Consider the following 19382-nt stretch of genomic DNA (forward strand, 5'->3'; position numbering starts at 1 on the left):
CACATAGTAAACTTATGCATGATTATTAAAAAATGTACATAACAAAGTCCTCCACCATTTCACACCCCCTTATGTCCCCAATCCCTCTCCTCTCATGGTTAATTACTTGGGGTGTGTTCTTTCAGATACACATAGATGTACATATATGTGTGTATACATATTACACATTTTTGTTTGATTTTTTAAAAAAATTAACAGAATGTTTTAGAAATTCTCCCTACCATTTTTTTTAACCATTGCAAGAGTGTTTTATAGTATCAAGGTAGTATATTTTATTTCACCAAATTCTTATTTATAGGAAATAATTAGTGCTTCAGTGAACATCTCTTTACAAGTCAATGTTTATGTAGAGCACTCTAGAAATGGAACTTGTGTCAAAGGGAATCGCAGCTATGTTTTGTCAAATGTTCTTTTAAAAGTGGTACCAATTTTAAACTCCCACAGTGTATGAGGGTAGTCATTTTCCCATAGTCACGCCATGTTGTTTTTTTTTTTAACCTCCAGTAGTATTTCATTATCTTAGTTCACATATCTGTAGGTTGGTCATCCTGGTTTACCATCTTTTCAAATGCTGTCTGTATAAGGCATTTTTACATTGCTTGTTCATGTCATTTGCTTATTTTACTTTTGGATTGTCTTTGTTACTGATTATAGGAATTTAAAATGTGTTTTTGGTTTTTATTTTCATCAAATTATTTATATGTACATGTAGTTTAAAAAGTTAATGTTAAACTGCTTGTAACAAAAAGTGATCCCTCCACCTCTCTTTAAATATTTTAGCCGTTTCTTCTGATATTTTCCAACATGTTTATAACAGTAGCACTCTACTGCTTTCTGCTTCTCTCTCACTGCCTATAGACATTATCATTCTGTTATGGTAGATGAGAATTTTTAGTTCACTTATACCCTGTCTTCCCATTCCTCATCTTTCCAGTATGGATAGGTTTCATAGTTTTTTGTTTTTCCTGTAATTACTCCTTTCCTTCCCTCCCCCCTTTTTCCCATTTGCCTGGCTTTCTTTAAACATTTAAAATTTTCTACCCCCTCCAACAGCTACTTTCAGTAGTCAGTACTAATACTGACTTTCCACACGTACAAATGCTATCTATATAAATTACTTTTTGAAACTAAAAAATGTATGTATCTAGTGTTATTCTACTTAATCTGAACATTACAAAAAGAGAATTATGTTCTGAGAAATGTAAATTCCATTTTTTTTCCTCCCTCTTGGAGATAGCCCTCCTGGAACCTCCTCTTCTGTAATCTGGACTGGTTGCTGTATTCTGATTCTGTTGTACAGCAGTTTTTGGATTTCCTCATTATCATGATTCTAGGAGATGTCTTTACCTTTTTCCTGGGTTTCAAGCTCTATTTATTAGAGCTTGTTAGATCCTATTCTTTCTTGGTTCATGCCTGCCTTTTAGAGGAGTACATCCCATAACTTCCTGATAAAGGATGCTTGGAATGAAAAAAATTTTTTTGTATCTTTATGTCTGAAACAATTGATGGTCCGGTAGGGTGTAGAATTTTGAGGTGAAAGTAATTTTTCTTTAGGGCTTTGAAGGCATTTCTCCATCTATCTTCTGGTGTTGCTTTTGAGAAGTATTATACCATTCTTCTTTTGAATTCTCTTTATGTGACTTGTTTTTCTTCAAGGAAGCTTTTAAAATGTTCTCTTTATCTTTGTTGTAACTGCAATTGTAATGCTTTGGTGTGGACTTTCTTTTTCTAGTTAATTGTGCTTACTTAGTGGGCCTTTTCCATCTGGATGCTTTAAAGCACATCTTTCTAGTCTTAGAAATGTTATTATTGTGTTCATTCTTATTTTGATAATTTCTTTTCCTTGGTCTTCTCTGTTGTTTTCAATAGTTGGATATTGGACCTTCTGTTTTAATCATTTAATTTTCTTATCTTTTTCCTTTTTCTCAATCTCCTAGGATTTGTTTGACTTTTTGAGGTATTTCCTTGAACCTTGTATTGGATTTTTAATAGCTGCCATAAGATTTTTAGTATCTAAGAATCTTTCCTCTTCTTTGAATATTCCTTTTCTTACCTCCTATTCTTGTTATATGGCTGCATATCTTTTTTCTTAATATCCAAATTTTTTACTTTTTATTTATTAATTATTATTTTAAATATTTATTTATTTATTTTATTTTGGTTGTGTCAGGTCTTAGTTGTGGCATGCAAACTCTTAGCTGTGGCATGCATGTGGGATCTAGTTCCTGGACCAGGGATCAAACCCAGGCCCCCTGCATTGGGAGCGTGGAGTCTTAACCACTGTGCCACCAGGGAAGTCCCATATATTTATTTATTATTTTATTTATTTATTTATTTATTTATGGCTGTGTCTGGTCTTAGTTGTGGCACGCAGGGTCTTCGTTGAGGCCTGTGGGATCTTCTAGTGTGGCACGCGGGCTCTTTGTTGCGGTGCACGGCCTTCTCTCTAGTTGTGGTGTGCGGGTTTTCTCTCTCTCGTTGTGGTGTGCGGGTTTTCTCTCTCTAGTTGTGGAGAGCAGGCTCTAGGGCGTAGTTGTGGCACGTGGGCTGCAGAGTGTGTGGGCTCTGTAGTTTGAGGCACACGGGCTCTCTTGTTGAGGCGCTGGCTTAGTTGCCCCGCGGCATGTGGGATCTTAGTTCCCTGACCTGGGATTGAACCCGCGTCCCCTGCATTGGAACATGGATTCTTTACCACTGAACCACCAGAGAAGTCCCTGGCTGCATATCTTTTTAACATTTCTTTGAGGGTGTTAAGGATAGTTGAAATTTTCTCTGCCCTCAGCACTGTTTTCTCTTTTTTGTTTGTTTGCTTGTTTTCATATCTGATATGTTTGATCTCTGGATTTCTGCTCATGTTAAAGATTCAATACTAATAAACTGAATGGAAGTTCTGTACTACATTGTTAGCTGGCATAAAGGGCTTCACAGTGCATGATCAGGTGGCTACTCAGGGTTTTGTTGGGGGACTCCCAGTGTTGGAATCCTTATATCTTATTCCTATACCAAGCAGTTTCTTCATTGAAGGATCATCTGATCTGCCTGGGGAGCATATACCTAGCTTCTGAAATCCCATAGCTGAGCAGGAAAGTGGGTTCAAGGCCTCTTACCATTCATTAAGCAAACCTTCGTCTAAACATTTTGTTCATTACCTGTCATCCTTCCTCTTCCAGCTACCTCCAGTTTTCTTAGTGTCTGGTGCATTAATTTCCTGAATCATTTTGGGATTCTGCAGAGGAATAACATGTATTTTAACTCCCTTGAAAATCTCAAACACAAACATACACGTGTGTGCATGTACCACACACACACACACACACACGCATGTTCTCTCAATGCCTTATGTGTATTAAACATATTTCCCCCAGTTTTGGCACATCATTGTTTAGTGTATCTTTATCATATAGAGGTTTGTTTTTGTTTTTGTTTTTTTTCTTACTGTGGTTCAATTTGCAATCTTTTATTGGTTTCTGAGTTTTGTGCCTATCTTGCCAAGAATATATAAATCTTGAATTTTTTTCTAATTCTTTTTATAGGCTTTTTTTTTTATAGTTCACTTACCTGACATTTAGCTTGTGTCTTTTGTGAAACAGATTAACCTTAGTTTGTGTCTTTTGCAAGTCACAGATTAACCTTTTATTTTTTCCATTTGGAATAGTCTATCTTTTCTACAATGATTTTTTATTTTTTTATTTTTTAAATTAAAAAAATTTTTTTTGTGCATTGATTTAAAATACTTTATCATATATTAAATTCTCACATATACATAGGTCTATTTTGTTTTCTTGGGAACTGTTTTGTTAATTCATTTTTCCGATACCAGGCCAGTGCCATACTTTTAATTATTATAGCTTTCTAGTTTTTTTTGATACCTTTCAGGAAAATGCCTGCTGCTTTGTACTTTTACAAAAATGTTTTGCATCTTTGTATGCTAGATGAATGTTAGAATTTGTTTTTTTCTCTTCCATCCAAAATTTCTTAGAGCTTTGATTGGCATTCAGTTAACGTTGTACATTAATTTAGATAGTGTAGTTTATACTGTTAAAAATCCCTCTAAAATTTTATCCCATTGGGATATCAAATCCAGTGATTAAAATTGCTTACAGAAATCTCTTCAAATGAGCTAAGTATTTTAAAATAAATGATTTTGTAGTAAACTGTAACTGTGGAATTTTAGAATTAGAGAATTTTGAGAGTTTTAAAATATATGTATATTTCTCATTACCTGACAAGGCAGCTGGACCCCTTGTTGGAGAGTTGTTTTGCCAGAAAATTATTTCTTAAAGTGAGATAAATTTTGTCTCTTTGTCTTTTGCCCTAAAGGAATCTATTCAACAGACATTTCAAGTTTAACGAATATTTTAGTGTCTACTGTGTTACTCTTATATGTTTGCAATGTAATTTGCATTGCAAATTTATATCATATAAAACAATATACAGTTACATAAAATTACATTTACCTATTCCCTTTGTTTTCTCTTTTTTTTAAGCAACTATCATACACTTTTCTACTATTCCTTCTTCCTTTTAATCTCTACTTGTATAAAGTTGAATATAATTTTGAATTTAGCATTATCTTCTAAAATTTAGAAATATTTTATTTTTATTTTTTTGCTTTTTTAGAAATGGAGGTATAATTGATGTGTAACATTAGTTTCAGGAGTATGACTATGATTTGATATTTGTATATATTGCAAAGTGTAGAAATATTTTTAAAGTGATTTTATCTTGGAAAGATAACTTAGAGGTAATTTAATTTTTCAGAACTTTTGAGCATGCTGTTCTAGCTGCAGGAACAGATTTCCGATCTGACAGACTCTGGGAAATGTATATAAACTGGGAAAATGAACAGGGAAACCTGAGAGAAGTTACAGCTATATATGATCGTATTCTTGGTATTCCAACACAGCTGTATAGTCATCATTTTCAGAGGTGAGTGGAAAAATCAGGTCGTTAAAATTTTTTTGTGATTACTCAGGTAATTAATTTCCAATAATGAGGATACTTATTCTCTTGAAATGTAAGATTCCATTAGACGCAAACAGGAATAAATTTTCTTGCTCGATAATCACAAGTTATACACTTTTAAATTTTGACACTTTCAGTATAGCTTATAAAATGTTTAGGAACTTTACTGGTTTTAGACGGAAGGTTCTCTTTATCTGTTTTATAGGTGAGGAAATGATAGGAATCCTGTCTTTTGTCTAAGATATTTCAGAGTAGTGAAGGAATGAGAGAAAAGAATCTAAGTTTAATTATTCTTTATGGTTAACGCAGTACATGGCACATAATAGATGCTTATTTAAAACATAATGATTTACTAAAGGTCCATTCTTGTGATTCACATAACATCTTATATCCAAAAGAGCAAAGAATGTATTTTATGTAGTAAGTCCTGTTTATATTCAAACAATCAAAAATAATTTCAGTTTAATTTTCTACTATGATAATCTGTTATGACTGATATCATTTCGTTTTAATGAGTGCTGTTAAAACAACTAGTTCTGTGTACTGTGATTCCATGTTCCTGATGTATTCAAAGTATCCCACTAATAAGGATCCCACTAATACGGACTTAGTCTTTCTGAACAAGAAAGTTATGAGGACTGTGTTGATAAATGATAAATGTTTGCTATTCTTAACTGCCATACATACTTCTGTCATAATTTTTATAACTACTATTGTGGTAGAGTCTGTAAACTTTAGGTAGTTATTAAGTAAGTGATTTTCTAAATTTTTCTTTACTAACAAATTAGAAAACTTTATGAAACGTTTGTACAGAACTGTGGATCAATTTGCTAAGCTATGTAGACCCAGGTTAGAAACAGAAAGCATGTGGTTCTGAATATACCATCTCTGTTTTTCATGAAATAGAGGAGGTGGGCAGGTTTCTAGGGTATAATGACCTAGGGAGACACTTGCTGAAAGAGATTATTAACACAAGGGTTGGCATGTGGAGACGCTTGGTGAATATTTGTTGACTGAATTTAAAAAGTTAAAAATATATTTTTAATGTTGTTTTTTTTTTTTTTTTTTTAAAGATTTCTTGATTGATTGATTGCTATGTTGGGTCTTTGTTTCTGCGCTAGGGCTTTCTCTAGTTGCGGCAAGTGGGGGCCACTCTTCATCGCGGTGCGCGGGCCTCTCACTATCGTGGCCTCCCTTGTTGCGGAGCACAGGCTCCAGACGCACAGGCTCAGTAGTTGTGGCTCACGGGCCCAGTTGCTCCGCGGCATGTGGGATCTTCCCAGACCAGGGCTCGAACCCGCGTCTCCTGCATTAGCAGGCAGACTCTCAACCACTGTGCCACCAGGGAAGCCCCTTTAATGTTTTTTTAAAAGCCTTTAAAAAAGATTTTAAAAGTTATCTGGGACAAAGCGGGTTCCTTTCATAAACCAATTCTTCTAGGGTCTAAAATATAGGTAAAATATATGATTATAATAATTGTTAGTAAGAAAAAATATGACTAGGAAACAGTTATACAGACAGTGTTCTCAGTGCCTTATAACTCATTTAATCATCACAATAAACCAGGTATAGGTATAGATACTATTATTTATGTACATTTTATGGAAGTAGAGGCAAAGAAAGATTAAAGTATTTGCAAAAGGTCACAGAATAAGTAAGTGGTTGGAAGCTGATTGGAACCTAGACAGTGTGGCCCCAGAGTTCTTGGTGTAGTATTTTTTTTTTTTTAATATTTCACTGGGCTTTTAAAAATGCATGTATGAGTATAATAGAGATTAGTGGATTGCATTACACATACTGCTTTTTAATCTACTCTTTTTCACTTAATGTAATGAGACCCACTTTCCTTATGAGTATAGCAAACTCAGAAGTAGTGTTGGGTATAAGTAAATCTTATAGTTTATGTAAGTAAACTAATTCACATGACTAATTGCTTTGAGAACTGCTGAAATGTTTTCTTTTGCCAAATATACTTCTCCTATTTAAAGTCAGTTATTTAGCGCTTGCCATGTACCAGATGATATGCATTTAAGTTGTAGGAATAAAGGCCCAAAGAAGATATGTATGCATTGACTTGGCCCTCAAGTTGCTCAAAAGTGTAGAAGAGGAAGCATGTGCTAAAGGAACTAAGTGCTGTAATAGAAATATTTCTATTGTGTAGGCTTGTATATTGGATATACACTGAACATTATCTCTAAGAAAATATCTAATTTAAAATCCTCCTTAGCATGAGTACTTTTGTGATATGATCTAATTCCTCAGGCCCAGTCCCTGGTAGTTCTTAAACTCTAGACATAACCTGAGTACTGATAATTTTCCAAAGGGCAGTGATGTTTTATGCTTTTATGACTGTAATACCTTTTCCACTTTCCGTTTGTCTGGTGAACTCATATTCCTTAAGACCCATACAGCTTAATGTTTTCTCGGTGAAACTTTTTCCAGTTCACCTAAACAGAAGTGTCTGTTTTGTCTTTTGTGCCAGCACTCTACCTACATTTATTTCATTTATCTTAGCACTGATAACACTGTTTTGAATTTATGTCTCTTGTATCCTCACGTCTGTCATTTTCTGAGGATTTTTAATTCTTTTTGGCCTTAATACCTAGGAATAGGTATTTTCCTTTACGGAAAAACCCAAACAAACTTTTTGGCCAACCCAGTATTAGGCACTCAGCCATTCTATATTGAGTAAATTAGCTTTATAGTAGAAAAAGCTAATGGAGTATTACTGTTCAGTATTATGCATATTTTATCACCATGTGAAAGAAGTTTATATATATAATGTGGCAATTATTTTATTTTATTTTATTTATTTTTATTGTATTTTATTTTTTAATTTATTTTTTGGCTGTGTTGGGTCTTTGTTGCTGCTCACGGACTTTCTCTAGTTGTGGCAAGCAGGGGCTACTCTTTGTTGTGGTGCGCAGGCTTCTCACTGCGGTGGCTTCTCTTGTTGCGGAGCATGGGCTCTAGGCACACAGGCTCAGTAGTTGTGGCTCGCAGGCTGTAGAGCGCAGCCTCAGTACTTGTGGCACAGGTGCTTAGTTGATCTGCAGCATGTGGGATCTTCCCGGACCAGGGCTCGAACCTGTGTCCCCTGCATTGGCAGGAGGAGGATTAACCACTGCGCCACCAGGGAAGTCCAGTTATTTTAAATTTATGTTCTATAAGTAGTTATTTTTCAGTTTTACCTTATTTCAAGTTTCTTATCCATGTCTTGACAATTTTTAATTTTAATATTTATTTGAGTATTAAATCTATTCATTTTCATACTACACATTTGAGAGTTACTTCCTCATTTAAAAATTTTTTTAATAAGGCAATCTGTATTTTTGTTCTCCTGGTGATAAAATAGGTCAAGTTAAGCCTCTGTATTCATTGATTTTGCAAAATTTAAATTAGTTTCCAATGTTATTCACATATGTTCGTGAAAGTTTTTTTTTTTTTTTTTTTTTTTTTTTGGCCATGCCATGCGGCATGCAGGATCTTAGTTCCCCTACCAGGGATTGAACCTGTGCCCCCTGCATTGGGAGCACAGAGTCTTAACCCCTGGACTGCCAGGGAAGTCCCTGTGAAAGTCTTAAAATCCATAAAAATCCAGGTGTCAGTAGCCTAAATCAATTTTAAGAAACTTGGGGAAAAAATCTCTAAGGTTAGAGCATATGGTACATGTACAACCATGTCTGATAATTAGGTTGAAGAGGTAGGTCTGGGTCAGAGGCTAGGTCAGAATATGAAAGACTTCAAGGAGATTGGATTTTAACCTGAATGCAGGGTAAACATTGAAGTCATTTTGGCAGGGTGGTATATGATCCTGTTTACTATTTTATTTTTCATGTTTACTTTTTAATAACATTTTTGATAGCAGTATTGAGGTGGGGTTAGAAGCTGTGAGACTAGAGGCTGGAAGACCGGTTTATGTTTATCTAGCTGAGTAGTGAGGAGGGCATGAAGTCATATTTAGAAGGTAGACTAAATTGGACCTAGTATCCAGTGGAATGTAAGAGATAAGGTAGGTGGAAGAGATTCGGCAACTTAGTGGTTGACAATATCAAGATTAGAAATGTTGGGACTTTCCTGGTGGTCCAGCGGGTAAGACTCCACGCTCCTGATGCAGGGGGCCTGGGTTCGATCCGTGGTCTGGGAACTAGATCCCACACGCGTGCCGCAACTAAGAGTTCGCGTGCTGCAACTAAGAGTCTGCATGCCACAACTAAGAAGTCTGCATGCTGCAACTATGAAGCCCGCATGCTGCAACTGAAGATCCTACATGCCGCAACGAAGATCCCGCGTGCTGCAACCAAGACCCTGTGCAGCCTAAATAAATAAATAAATATTAAAAAAAAAAGATTAGAAATGCTGAGGGTGTTGATTTGTGGATGAAAGTGACACACTTATAGACATGTTGTATATAAGGTTCCAAATTGAGATGGTGTAGATATTTTAGCTCCTCAACTTGGTGTTTTTGATTAAAATTTGTATATATATATATAAACTAGTGTGTGTAGATAAATGACATGTTTTTCAAAACACTCTTTGCTTAAAATCTATATTTCTTTATGCAGAGTGTTGGCAGTTGTATATACTAAGCTGAAATTTAGGGAAAAGGTTTGGGCTTAAGTTAGAGTTGTAAAGTCATAGTATGCTTATTATTTCAAGCTGTATTAGTAAGATTGGACAGAAAGTATATAAAAATAGATGAGAACAAAATGCAGAGTGGAATCATTGGGCATACTAGCATTTGGGGGCAGGCTGGAATCAAGGAGCAGTCAGAGACTTGGAGGAAAACCAAGAAAGTGGTAACTCGGAGCCCAGGGTGAAGAAGGTTCTAAAAGGAAGGTTAGTTAACAGCCCTAAGTACTGAGGACATTATTAGGATAGAGGCTGTACTATAAAACAAGTATCCATTTAATTTTGCATGTAAGAGGTACTTGGTGACTTTAATTAGGGCAATTTCATTGGAGTGTTTGGCACAGACACGTGAATTCAGGAGTAATTGGTAGGTGAGGAAGGAACTGCAAAATTTGTTGATCATTTATAAGTAATCATTTATAATTTAAACATGGATTGCTGTATTTAATTTTACAGTCACTTGACAGATGAGAAAACCAAGATTTAGAGAAGGGAAAAACTTCCTATAAGTCAAATAATTAGTAATGGACAGAAGTAGGATTTCAATGTATGACTTGTCCACGCCTTCTTCATTCCATTGCAAAGGCAGGAAGGAAATGAAGATGTCTGTAGACTGTTTTATCAAGTGGTAGGTTGTTACTGTAGAAAAGGAGAAAGGGTGTGGTGTTTTGGCTTCTTTAAATCAGAGTTCCTTTGAAAGAGTAATGTGTAGTAGAAATGTAACGTGGGATCTAAAATTATACTTCATATATAGAGCTTGTATTTTTACTGTTTTCCTTTAGATTTAAAGAACATATACAGAATAACTTACCTAGAGATCTTCTAACTGGTGAACAGTTTATTCAGCTGCGAAGGGAATTAGCTTCTGTAAATGGGCATAGTGGTGATGATGGTCCTCCTGGTGATGATCTACCGTCAGGAATTGAAGACATAACTGATCCAGCAAAGGTAACCAGACTTATTAAAAAAAATCTTTCAGTGCATGAGGAACTAAACTTTTATGTCCCTTGACTGCATGTGTGGTATGACTTGTAGCTCATATAAAATCAATTTCTGATTAAGGCAGGTGGGAATTCTTTAGCTAGTTTGATTTGGAATAGATAATATGTTTTACTATGAGACACCTGAAACTTAGCTTAGAAGGATTATTTGGCCTATGTTGTGATGTACTAGCCCTGTTTTTTGTTTTTAAAAAGGCATATGAGAAAGTGGTTTATTAGGAAATACTTTCACAGATTTCAGTATTGTTAATTGTACTTTGCACATAATTGATAATGGTTAAAAACCCATCACTATTCTAAGACTATAGTATGGGTGGTTGATAATTAAATGTAAGCAGTGATATTTAAAATTTTAGTATATAACTTGTGTGATTAAAATTTTTTTTCTTCCCTAGCTAATTACTGAAATAGAAAACATGAGACATAGAATCATTGAAATTCATCAAGAAATGTTTAATTATAATGAGCATGAAGTTAGTAAAAGGTGGACATTTGAAGAAGGTGTAAGTGCTTGCTTTTTTGTTATTGTCATTATAGGCTTCAAAATGCATATAGGAGTAATGTATTTTTCTTTTAGTTTTGAGTGATGTCTCTGCCTTTTATTTTTGCTTATTTAAGTAATGAGATATTTGTCCTACTTATGGCTACCATTATCAGTTTTCCATTATTAATTTGAACCATTTTATTACAGTTGTTCAATTTTTAAAATCAGTTTCATTGAGTTTTATGTACAACAAAATGTACCTATTTTAGGTACAGTAAAATGAGGTGTTTTTTTTTTTTTTTTCAGAATTCTAATTCTTTATTTCTGTTTTTTTTAAACATCTTTATTGAGATGTAATTCACATGCCATATATAGATCACCCATTTAAAGTGTACAGTTCAGTAGTTCTTAATATATTCACAGATAGGTATATACAGTTAATGTTAGAACATTAAATTAATGTTAATTTTAGGACATTTTCATCATCCTGAAAAGAAAGCCCTTACTCTTTAGCTTTCACTCCTCTACTCCCTCATCTGCTTACTGCCCCCAACTCCCAACCCTTAGGTACCGCTAACCTACTTTCTGTTCCTATAGGTTTCCCTGTTCTGGCTTTTCACATGAATGGAATCATGTAGTATGTGTTTTTTTGTGACTGGCTCGTAAAATGAGTTTTGACAAATGTATATGCATTGTGATCACCACAACAATCAGGATATAGAAGTACTCTGTCACCTCAGAACCCCTTTTCAGTCAGTAACCTACACCGCACTCCTACCCCAGGCAACCACTGATCTACTTTCCTTTTTTTTGTTGTTATATTCACTAGTTTGTTTTATTTTTTAGATTCCACATATAAGTGATAGCAAATGGTATTTGTCTTTCTCCTTCTGACCAACTTCACTGAGTATGATAATCTCTAGTTGCATCTATGTTGTTGCAAATTGCATTATTTTGTTCTTTTTTATGGCTGAGTAGTATTCCATTGGTGTATATATACCACATCATCTTTATCCATTCATCTTTGGATGGACACTGATCTGCTTTCTGTTACTGTTGTATAATTGTTCAATTCTAAAATACTCAGCAAAGAATACAGTTCTCTGAACATAAAATTGTGTAGTTCTGTTAAAATGACTGGGTAAGTGGAAAATACATTCTGTTGTTCCTTCAATTTATAAAGCCTAAGTAATTAAAGGGATTTTAATTTTAGAAGTTTTTTTAATCATAAGATATGGTGATTAAAATTTTTTGGTTCATTATTGTATTTATAATTTAAATAATTTGTATTACTATAGTCATACATATTTTGGTGTTGGTACTGGTTTACTTTCATTGTCATGTCATGCTTTTATTATAGATTAAAAGACCTTATTTTCATGTGAAACCATTGGAAAAGGCACAACTGAAAAACTGGAAAGAATACTTAGAATTTGAAATTGAAAATGGGACTCATGAACGAGTTGTGGTTCTCTTTGAAAGATGTGTCATATCATGTGCCCTCTATGAGGAGTTTTGGATTAAGGTAAGAAAATTATATGCTCTGAAACTTGAATACATTATAAACATTGATCTAGTGACTAACCTTTTTTGTACTTCTGTTGAATGTTGTTCATATAACTATATCTGTTGCATTAGGAGATGGTCTGCTTGCAACCAGATTTGACTGCTGCATATGCCAACCTCGTTGCCTCTCTTCGTCCTTCCTTACAGAAACTAGTCTAGTGGTTCAATAAAGGTGCTGAATGGGTTTAAAAATAGAATTTTATCGTTCTGTCACATATTTAATGGCTTGTTCAACTGTAAATTATTCAGTATTTCCTCTGTTTCTGTATGTAGTATGCCAAGTATATGGAAAATCATAGCATTGAAGGAGTGAGGCATGTCTTCAGCAGAGCTTGCACAATTCATCTCCCAAAGAAACCCATGGTGCATATGCTTTGGGCAGCTTTTGAGGAACAGCAGGGTAAGAATGAGGAAATTCAGTTGATATTTTGGGATTTAAGTTACTTTAGGATAAAGTTATAGGAATTGAGTCTTGAGGGATGGTGTAAAGCAGAGGTCAGGCAAACTTTTTCTATAAAGGGCCAGATAGTAAATATTTTAGGCTTTGCAGGCCATATGGTCTCTTTCCTAACAACTCTGCCATTGTAGCTCCAAAATAGCCATAGACAATACATAAAAAAATGAACATGGTTATTTTCCATTTCAAAAAAAAAAAAAAATAGCCAGAGGGCTGGATTTAGCCTGTGGGCTGTTATTTGCCAATACCTGGCATAAAGGATATTTCATAAGTTTAAACAAAAGCATGAACATTTAATTACTATTTCTAGGTAATATTAATGAAGCCAGGAATATCTTGAGAACATTTGAAGAATGTGTTCTAGGATTGGCAATGGTTCGTTTGAGAAGAGTAAGTTTAGAACGACGGCTTGGAAATATGGAAGAAGCTGAACGTTTGCTTCAGGAAGCCATTAAAAATGCCAAATCAAATAATGAATCATCATTTTATGCTATCAAACTAGCTCGGCATCTTTTCAAAATACAAAAAAACCTTCCAAAATCAAGAAAGGTGCTTTTGGAAGCTATTGAAAGAGACAAAGTATGTATTTGTGTTTTTTAGAATGTCTTCCATAAAAAAAAAAAGTAGTCTTTTTTGTTGTTGTTTTCATTCTGGCAACTATGATGAAAGGTTTGGTCTGTATGTAATATATTTTATTACTAAATGAAGACAACAGTCCCTCTAAACTGATGTTGCCATTCTTTTAAAAAATTTTCAAATTATTATGCATTAAAGGGTTGAGAAAATTAACATTATTGGATTTTCTATTTTCTCCACATTTAGAAATTTTACGGCAAGTTTATTGATTATTAAGTAGAGTAGAGGGCCTGAGAACACTTATAAACAAAAGTTGGGCAGTTGCCTACATTGTAGCAAATGTAGCAGTGAGATTATTCTCCTTTTCTAAAGTATTTCCTTTTATATATCAACTGATGTCAAAAGACAGTGGCTAGGAAATTTCTCATTTTTTAGATTTTCGGCTAATGACAGGTCTAAGACACAGGTTTATAAGAGGTTTGCTTCCAGCTGCAGTTGAGGAAGATTATCTATGGTTGTGAAGATTTAGATTACTGGGAACTGTAGAGATCATTTTTTTATGTTTTACTTCATATTTGTTACGGTAGGTCAAGCTACATTAAACACAAGATAGGATACAGGGTTTTAATTTATTGGCATTTAACAATTTGCATAGTTTAGGAGATGCTAGGATGATGTCTCTACCTACCAATGTGTTTTTTACCTGGTTATTAGATGTATGCTGAAAAAATTTAACATGAATTACATTTTAATACAATTTTCAATATTGAATTTTCAAGCTGAGACATAAAAATTAATGCATTTAAAATATCTCTGGTCTAATCAAAATATCTTAGAAATATGATTAATTGGTACTGCTTTTTACACAGGAGAACACAAAGTTATACCTCAATTTACTTGAAATGGAATATAGTGGTGACCTCAAACAAAATGAAGAAAATATCCTAAATTGTTTTGACAAAGCTATACATGGTTCATTACCTATGAAAATGAGAATTACATTTTCTCAGAGAAAAGTGGAATTTCTTGAAGATTTTGGTTCAGATGTTAATAAGTAAGATCTTAATTATATATTATTATCTATCTGAATAGTAATAGAGCACTGATAATTTTGGATGGGAATTTGATGATGAGTACAAAATAATATATTGTTAAATTTAAAATGTTTCCTAGGTTTCTTTTTCCTTGGGTATATGTGGGGGTAAATTCAGTTTTGCAAATGTCTGTGTGCTTAATGAGAGGACATACGGTTTGTCTTTCCTTCAAAATTATTTTCAGAATTTTAGCATGGTAATTTAAACAATGAGTAGATGAGAGAAGGCAGGAGGCAGGAATTCTATGAAAAAGGAAATGGGTGAAGGATTGAACCCTGAAACACAGAAACATTTAATATATAGACCACCAAAGGTAGATGGGGTTTTCTGGAATAGGAATGCCATCTCAGATTAGAGAAGAGGATGGGTGTGGTTTTACAGATCATGCCTTAATGACCTCATCTTCATGCATTATAAAAGGCTAAAAGATGAGGGTGGGGAAAAGGACAAGTTTAAAATTTAAATCTGCAAAATAGAAGAGTAGAAATATTGATTAGAGCATTGCTGCCATTCCTTTCTTACCTGGTTCTAGTAAGGAAATACCCCAATTCCTGTTAGGCAAGTGTGTATACATTTTTGATGGCTGAGTAAGATTTTTTTTAAAAATTAATTAATTAATTAATTAATTAATTAATTTATGGCTGTGTTGGGTCTTCGTTTCTGTGCGAGGGCTTTCTCTAGTTGCGGCAAGCGGGGGCCACTCTTCATCGTGATGCGCGGGCCTCTCACTATCGCGGCCTCTCGTTGCGGAGCACAGGCTCCAGATGCGCAGGGTCAGTAGTTGTGGCCCACGGGCCTAGTTGCTCTGCGGCATGTGGGATCTTCCCAGAGCAGGGCTCGAACCCTTGTCCCCTGCATTGGCAGGCAGATTCTCAGCCACTGCGCCACCAGGGAAGCCCGCTGAGTAAGATTTTAATTAAACTGAAAAACATTTAATATGAGTTACATTTTAATACAACTGTATATATGTGCTTGGCACATTAAAAGTTTTATAATTACCTAATGTAAAGTACATTAACAGTCTAATGAGGGGAGGAGGTACTGGTCTTTTAATAGACAAAGAGAGGCTTAAAGAGAGATTAGGCAGTTTTTCCAAGGTCACTTAGCTATTACATTGTGCAGCTGGGATTAGAACCTACTTCGGAGCCTGTGTTCTTAACCACCTCATGTGCTGTATGTGTCTTCTTTTTGTTTTGTACTGAAGAAAGTATACAAAAGAAATGGCATATGTAATTCTAGCTTTTAGTCTAGTTGGATGGTATGGTGACTAGAGAGGCTGTACATAAGTATGTGAGGTAGCATATAACTGTAAAGAAGGCTGTGATCTCTCTGGAACAGAATGTATTTGGCATCTTTCATAGAGGAGGTGGGGCTTCATTTAGTTATTACTGGATTCTGATAAGCTAAGGAGAGTATAAAATGGTGGAAGCAAATTAAAGTTCATGTAGAACATCTGCTTGATTGGAGGGTTTTATGAAGCGGTAAAAGCTTGATGCTAAATGTGCTGTGTCTTAAAAGCTAGACTGAGTTCTGAGCACATGTACACGGTTGACAGTAGGAAACTATTAGAGTTTTGAATTAGATTGAATGACATATTTAAATTTGGCAGTAATACACAGACAAATCTGAGGTTCGACACAAGGATGCCAATTAGGCCCTTGCAGATATAGTTATGGAGGGTCTGAGTATCGGGTCTAAGATTGTTGTATTTGAAATTTTAAAAGGGTGTGATATGGAAAATAAATGAGTTGCTTAGAAATTTAGGTAGCAGTGTAATGAATTGGTAAGAATTAATGTTCAAGTCAGACAAATATAGGATTAAATCCTAACTCTCACTTAATTTTTGTATTCCTCAGTTTTCAGATTTTCTCATATGAATATTGAGTCTCTTGTTGCCAACCCATGAGTTGTTAAAGGTCTTAAGGAAATTAGTCCATTTAAAGTCCTTTATGTTGAGTAAACACTGAACCAGAGATTACTGGTATTGACAGTTTTTGCCCCTGGAATATTTTGGGACCAGTGTTACTGTTAATTGTGCACATATGCAGGCTGTCCAGGGAAGTTGAACATGCGTGTAAACATCAAGGTCATTTCCACAGAAATGTTAATTATCTGTGTTCGGGTTTCTGATTACCTTAAAAAATAAGGCCATCTTTCGAAAAAATATTTAAGAAAGTGGTAAAAGGAGGGCATTTCGTGGTGGTCCAGTGGTTAGGACTCCATGCTCAAAAAAAAAAAAAGAAAATGGTAAAAGGAAAACAAAATCATTATGATTTTAAAGTCAGTTTGGCTTCAAGTGACATTGTTTTTGAAGTTCTAAGTTCCAGGTGAGACCTATAATACATATCACATTAATTTTTTTATTTATTAAAAATTATCTTTTTAATCAATGATAACTAATTATACTGCAGTTTTATTTTAGTTCTAATTCAGTTTATCACATGGCCGAAGTTTACACTTTATCCTAACTGGTGGCAGGTGTCTTTAATAAGCATTGTTAAGTTAGAGCTCAAAAGTATACAAATTATGTAACTGTCAGGACTCGTGGTTGCATTGGACGAAAACATATTGTCAAGGTCACTTTGTTGTGTGATAGCTCCTTAGTCGGGCTCTCTCCATGTGTTACAAATAATAAAAACTGGTAGCTCTTGGCCAGTATCCCATCAGCTTTAGCCCACTGTAGTACAGAGAACAGGCACTTTTTCAGTAGCTCAGTCAGAAATCCTGGGACTTACTGAAATCCTGGTTTGAGTCACATGATCACCTCTAAACCAGTCATTGGTCAGAGATATGTAGTAAGGTAATTGGCTAGGCCTGTATCTCTGAAGCCTCATTTGAATCACATGGACTGAGAAGGAAAGTGCGAGGCAGTGGTTTGCCAAAGCAAATAACATAGAAAAGGTAGCTGGGGGCAGTTTTGCCTGCTGGATCATTTTTTTTCCCAGAAGGATGTTCATTGCAACATGCTTTTGTTTCCCTAAGTGGAAATAACTTAAAAACTTTAAAAATTTAAGTTTGGCTTTTATGTATTCCAAAGGATTGTTTTTCCTTCCCTCTCAGGCTTCTGAATGCTTATGATGAACATCAAACACTCCTAAAAGAACAGGATTCTTTAAAAAGGAAAGCAGAAAATGGGTATGTAACTTCCTGCTGAATCAGGAAGGGATGCTTAAAAGAAGACATTTCATTGTGGAAATCCCTTTAAAGATAATTATTACCTTCATGTTGTGGTAATTTATTTTCATGATTTGAAATCATATAAAACAGAGTGGTCAAGAACGTCAGATGAATGTACACAGGTGACATTCATCCATTTGTTAAAAGTACTTATCTCTGGGAATTCTGAAAGTTTCCATTTTGACCCTTATTTAGATCAGAAGAACCAGAGGAAAAGAAAGCACACACAGAAGATACAACTTCATCATCTACACAGATGATTGATGGTGATTTACAGGCAAATCAAGCTGCATATAATTATAGTGCCTGGTATCAAGTGAGTTTACATAATTATAATTGAATTTTTTGTTAATAGATGTTATTAGAAATGCATAAATTAGGATAGTCTCTTTTTTTTCCTTTAGAAAAAACAACTCTTTGCTTCGGTTGCAGATTATATAATACATTGTCTTCTGGTTAAGACTTGGAATTTCAGCAGTGAACACATGCTTGTTTTCTTAAATATACCTGCTTTAATTACATTTTTCTATATAGAACTCAGCCATAGTTCTTGTATGCTAACATGTTTGCTTTTTCCTTTCAGTACAATTATCAGAATCCTTGGAATTATGGACAGTATTACCCTCCCCCTCCAACCTGATGGGAAAATTAAATATCAGATGGAGTGTGTGAAAAGTTTGAAATTATTTTTTTTTAATGAGGGATGTAAACATAGCATAAGCTTGTTGTATTTGATAACTTGTCTTCCCTGTTTCTGTGTAACATGATTTGTTCAGTAATAGGGGAAAATGTCACTTAGTAGCTTACCACAGATACTATTTCCTACCATTTATAAAATTTACTTTTTATTGGAGAACTATTTTTTTGATTTTTGCATTAAGTGGTCTAGAATTCTTTTGCAATGCATTTGCAACAGAGTTTTGTAGCCTTAAGGGTAGGGGAAAAAAACTGACTGCAAATCATGTCAGTGTAGTACAAGACTCTGAAAATACATAAGGGCTGGGTATTAAGGATTTACCTCCTCCTTAAAAAAAAAATGGCTTTTTAACCTTTGCTGACAAGATATTGTCTGTGTGGTTCAATTATCCTTGTGAATTTGGATCGAACAGCAGAAGATACCTATTAAAATATTGTCTTGGCATAGAGATTATAAATGAGGAAATGGAATGTTTGCATCCCTTTAAAAAAATGAAAATCATATCAAAACTGTTGTTTCAGGAGACTTTGTATTTGGAATACTTATGTAAAACTTGTGAGCAAGCTTTCATTTTGATCAAACTGATCATCTTCATTTTTGTAATAAAACTGAAGACTCATCCAATAATTGTTATGAATTTATTGGGGGGGGTGAATCACCTAATAATATTAACTTTATATTCACCAGTATTAGTGGTTTATTGGTTTTGAAGTATACTTTTCTTGAATTCATC

The 19382-nt window shown here is 34.5% G+C and overlaps 1 protein-coding gene and 1 non-coding gene across 5 annotated transcripts in view; both read left to right on the forward strand.

Annotated features, from left to right (window-relative positions):
• PRPF39 (pre-mRNA processing factor 39) overlaps nucleotides 1-19263 on the forward strand; it is a 36797-nt gene extending 17534 nt beyond the window's left edge. For 3 of the 4 annotated variants that reach the window (XM_059914156.1, XM_059914157.1, XM_059914158.1), the window contains 10 exons: nucleotides 4762-4929; nucleotides 10380-10545; nucleotides 10994-11101; nucleotides 12443-12607; nucleotides 12922-13048; nucleotides 13416-13684; nucleotides 14551-14735; nucleotides 17836-17910; nucleotides 18148-18268; nucleotides 18536-19262. In XM_059914156.1, the coding sequence (XP_059770139.1) occupies nucleotides 4762-4929; nucleotides 10380-10545; nucleotides 10994-11101; nucleotides 12443-12607; nucleotides 12922-13048; nucleotides 13416-13684; nucleotides 14551-14735; nucleotides 17836-17910; nucleotides 18148-18268; nucleotides 18536-18592 (1441 nt within the window). In that variant the 3' untranslated portion in view covers nucleotides 18593-19262. Of the gene's footprint in view, nucleotides 1-4761; nucleotides 4930-10379; nucleotides 10546-10993; nucleotides 11102-12442; nucleotides 12608-12921; nucleotides 13049-13415; nucleotides 13685-14550; nucleotides 14736-17835; nucleotides 17911-18147; nucleotides 18269-18535 lie in introns of all 4 variants that reach the window. The other variant, XM_059914159.1, reaches the window with a different exon arrangement.
• LOC132361477 (small nucleolar RNA SNORD127) lies at nucleotides 13757-13842 on the forward strand. The gene has a single exon (XR_009501764.1). It is a non-coding gene; the product is annotated as a small nucleolar RNA SNORD127 (small nucleolar RNA).
• Nucleotides 19264-19382: the final 119 nt, after the last annotated feature.

Source organism: Balaenoptera ricei, chromosome 2, assembly GCF_028023285.1.
Source record: "Balaenoptera ricei isolate mBalRic1 chromosome 2, mBalRic1.hap2, whole genome shotgun sequence".
Taxonomy (NCBI): Eukaryota; Metazoa; Chordata; class Mammalia; order Artiodactyla; family Balaenopteridae; genus Balaenoptera; species Balaenoptera ricei.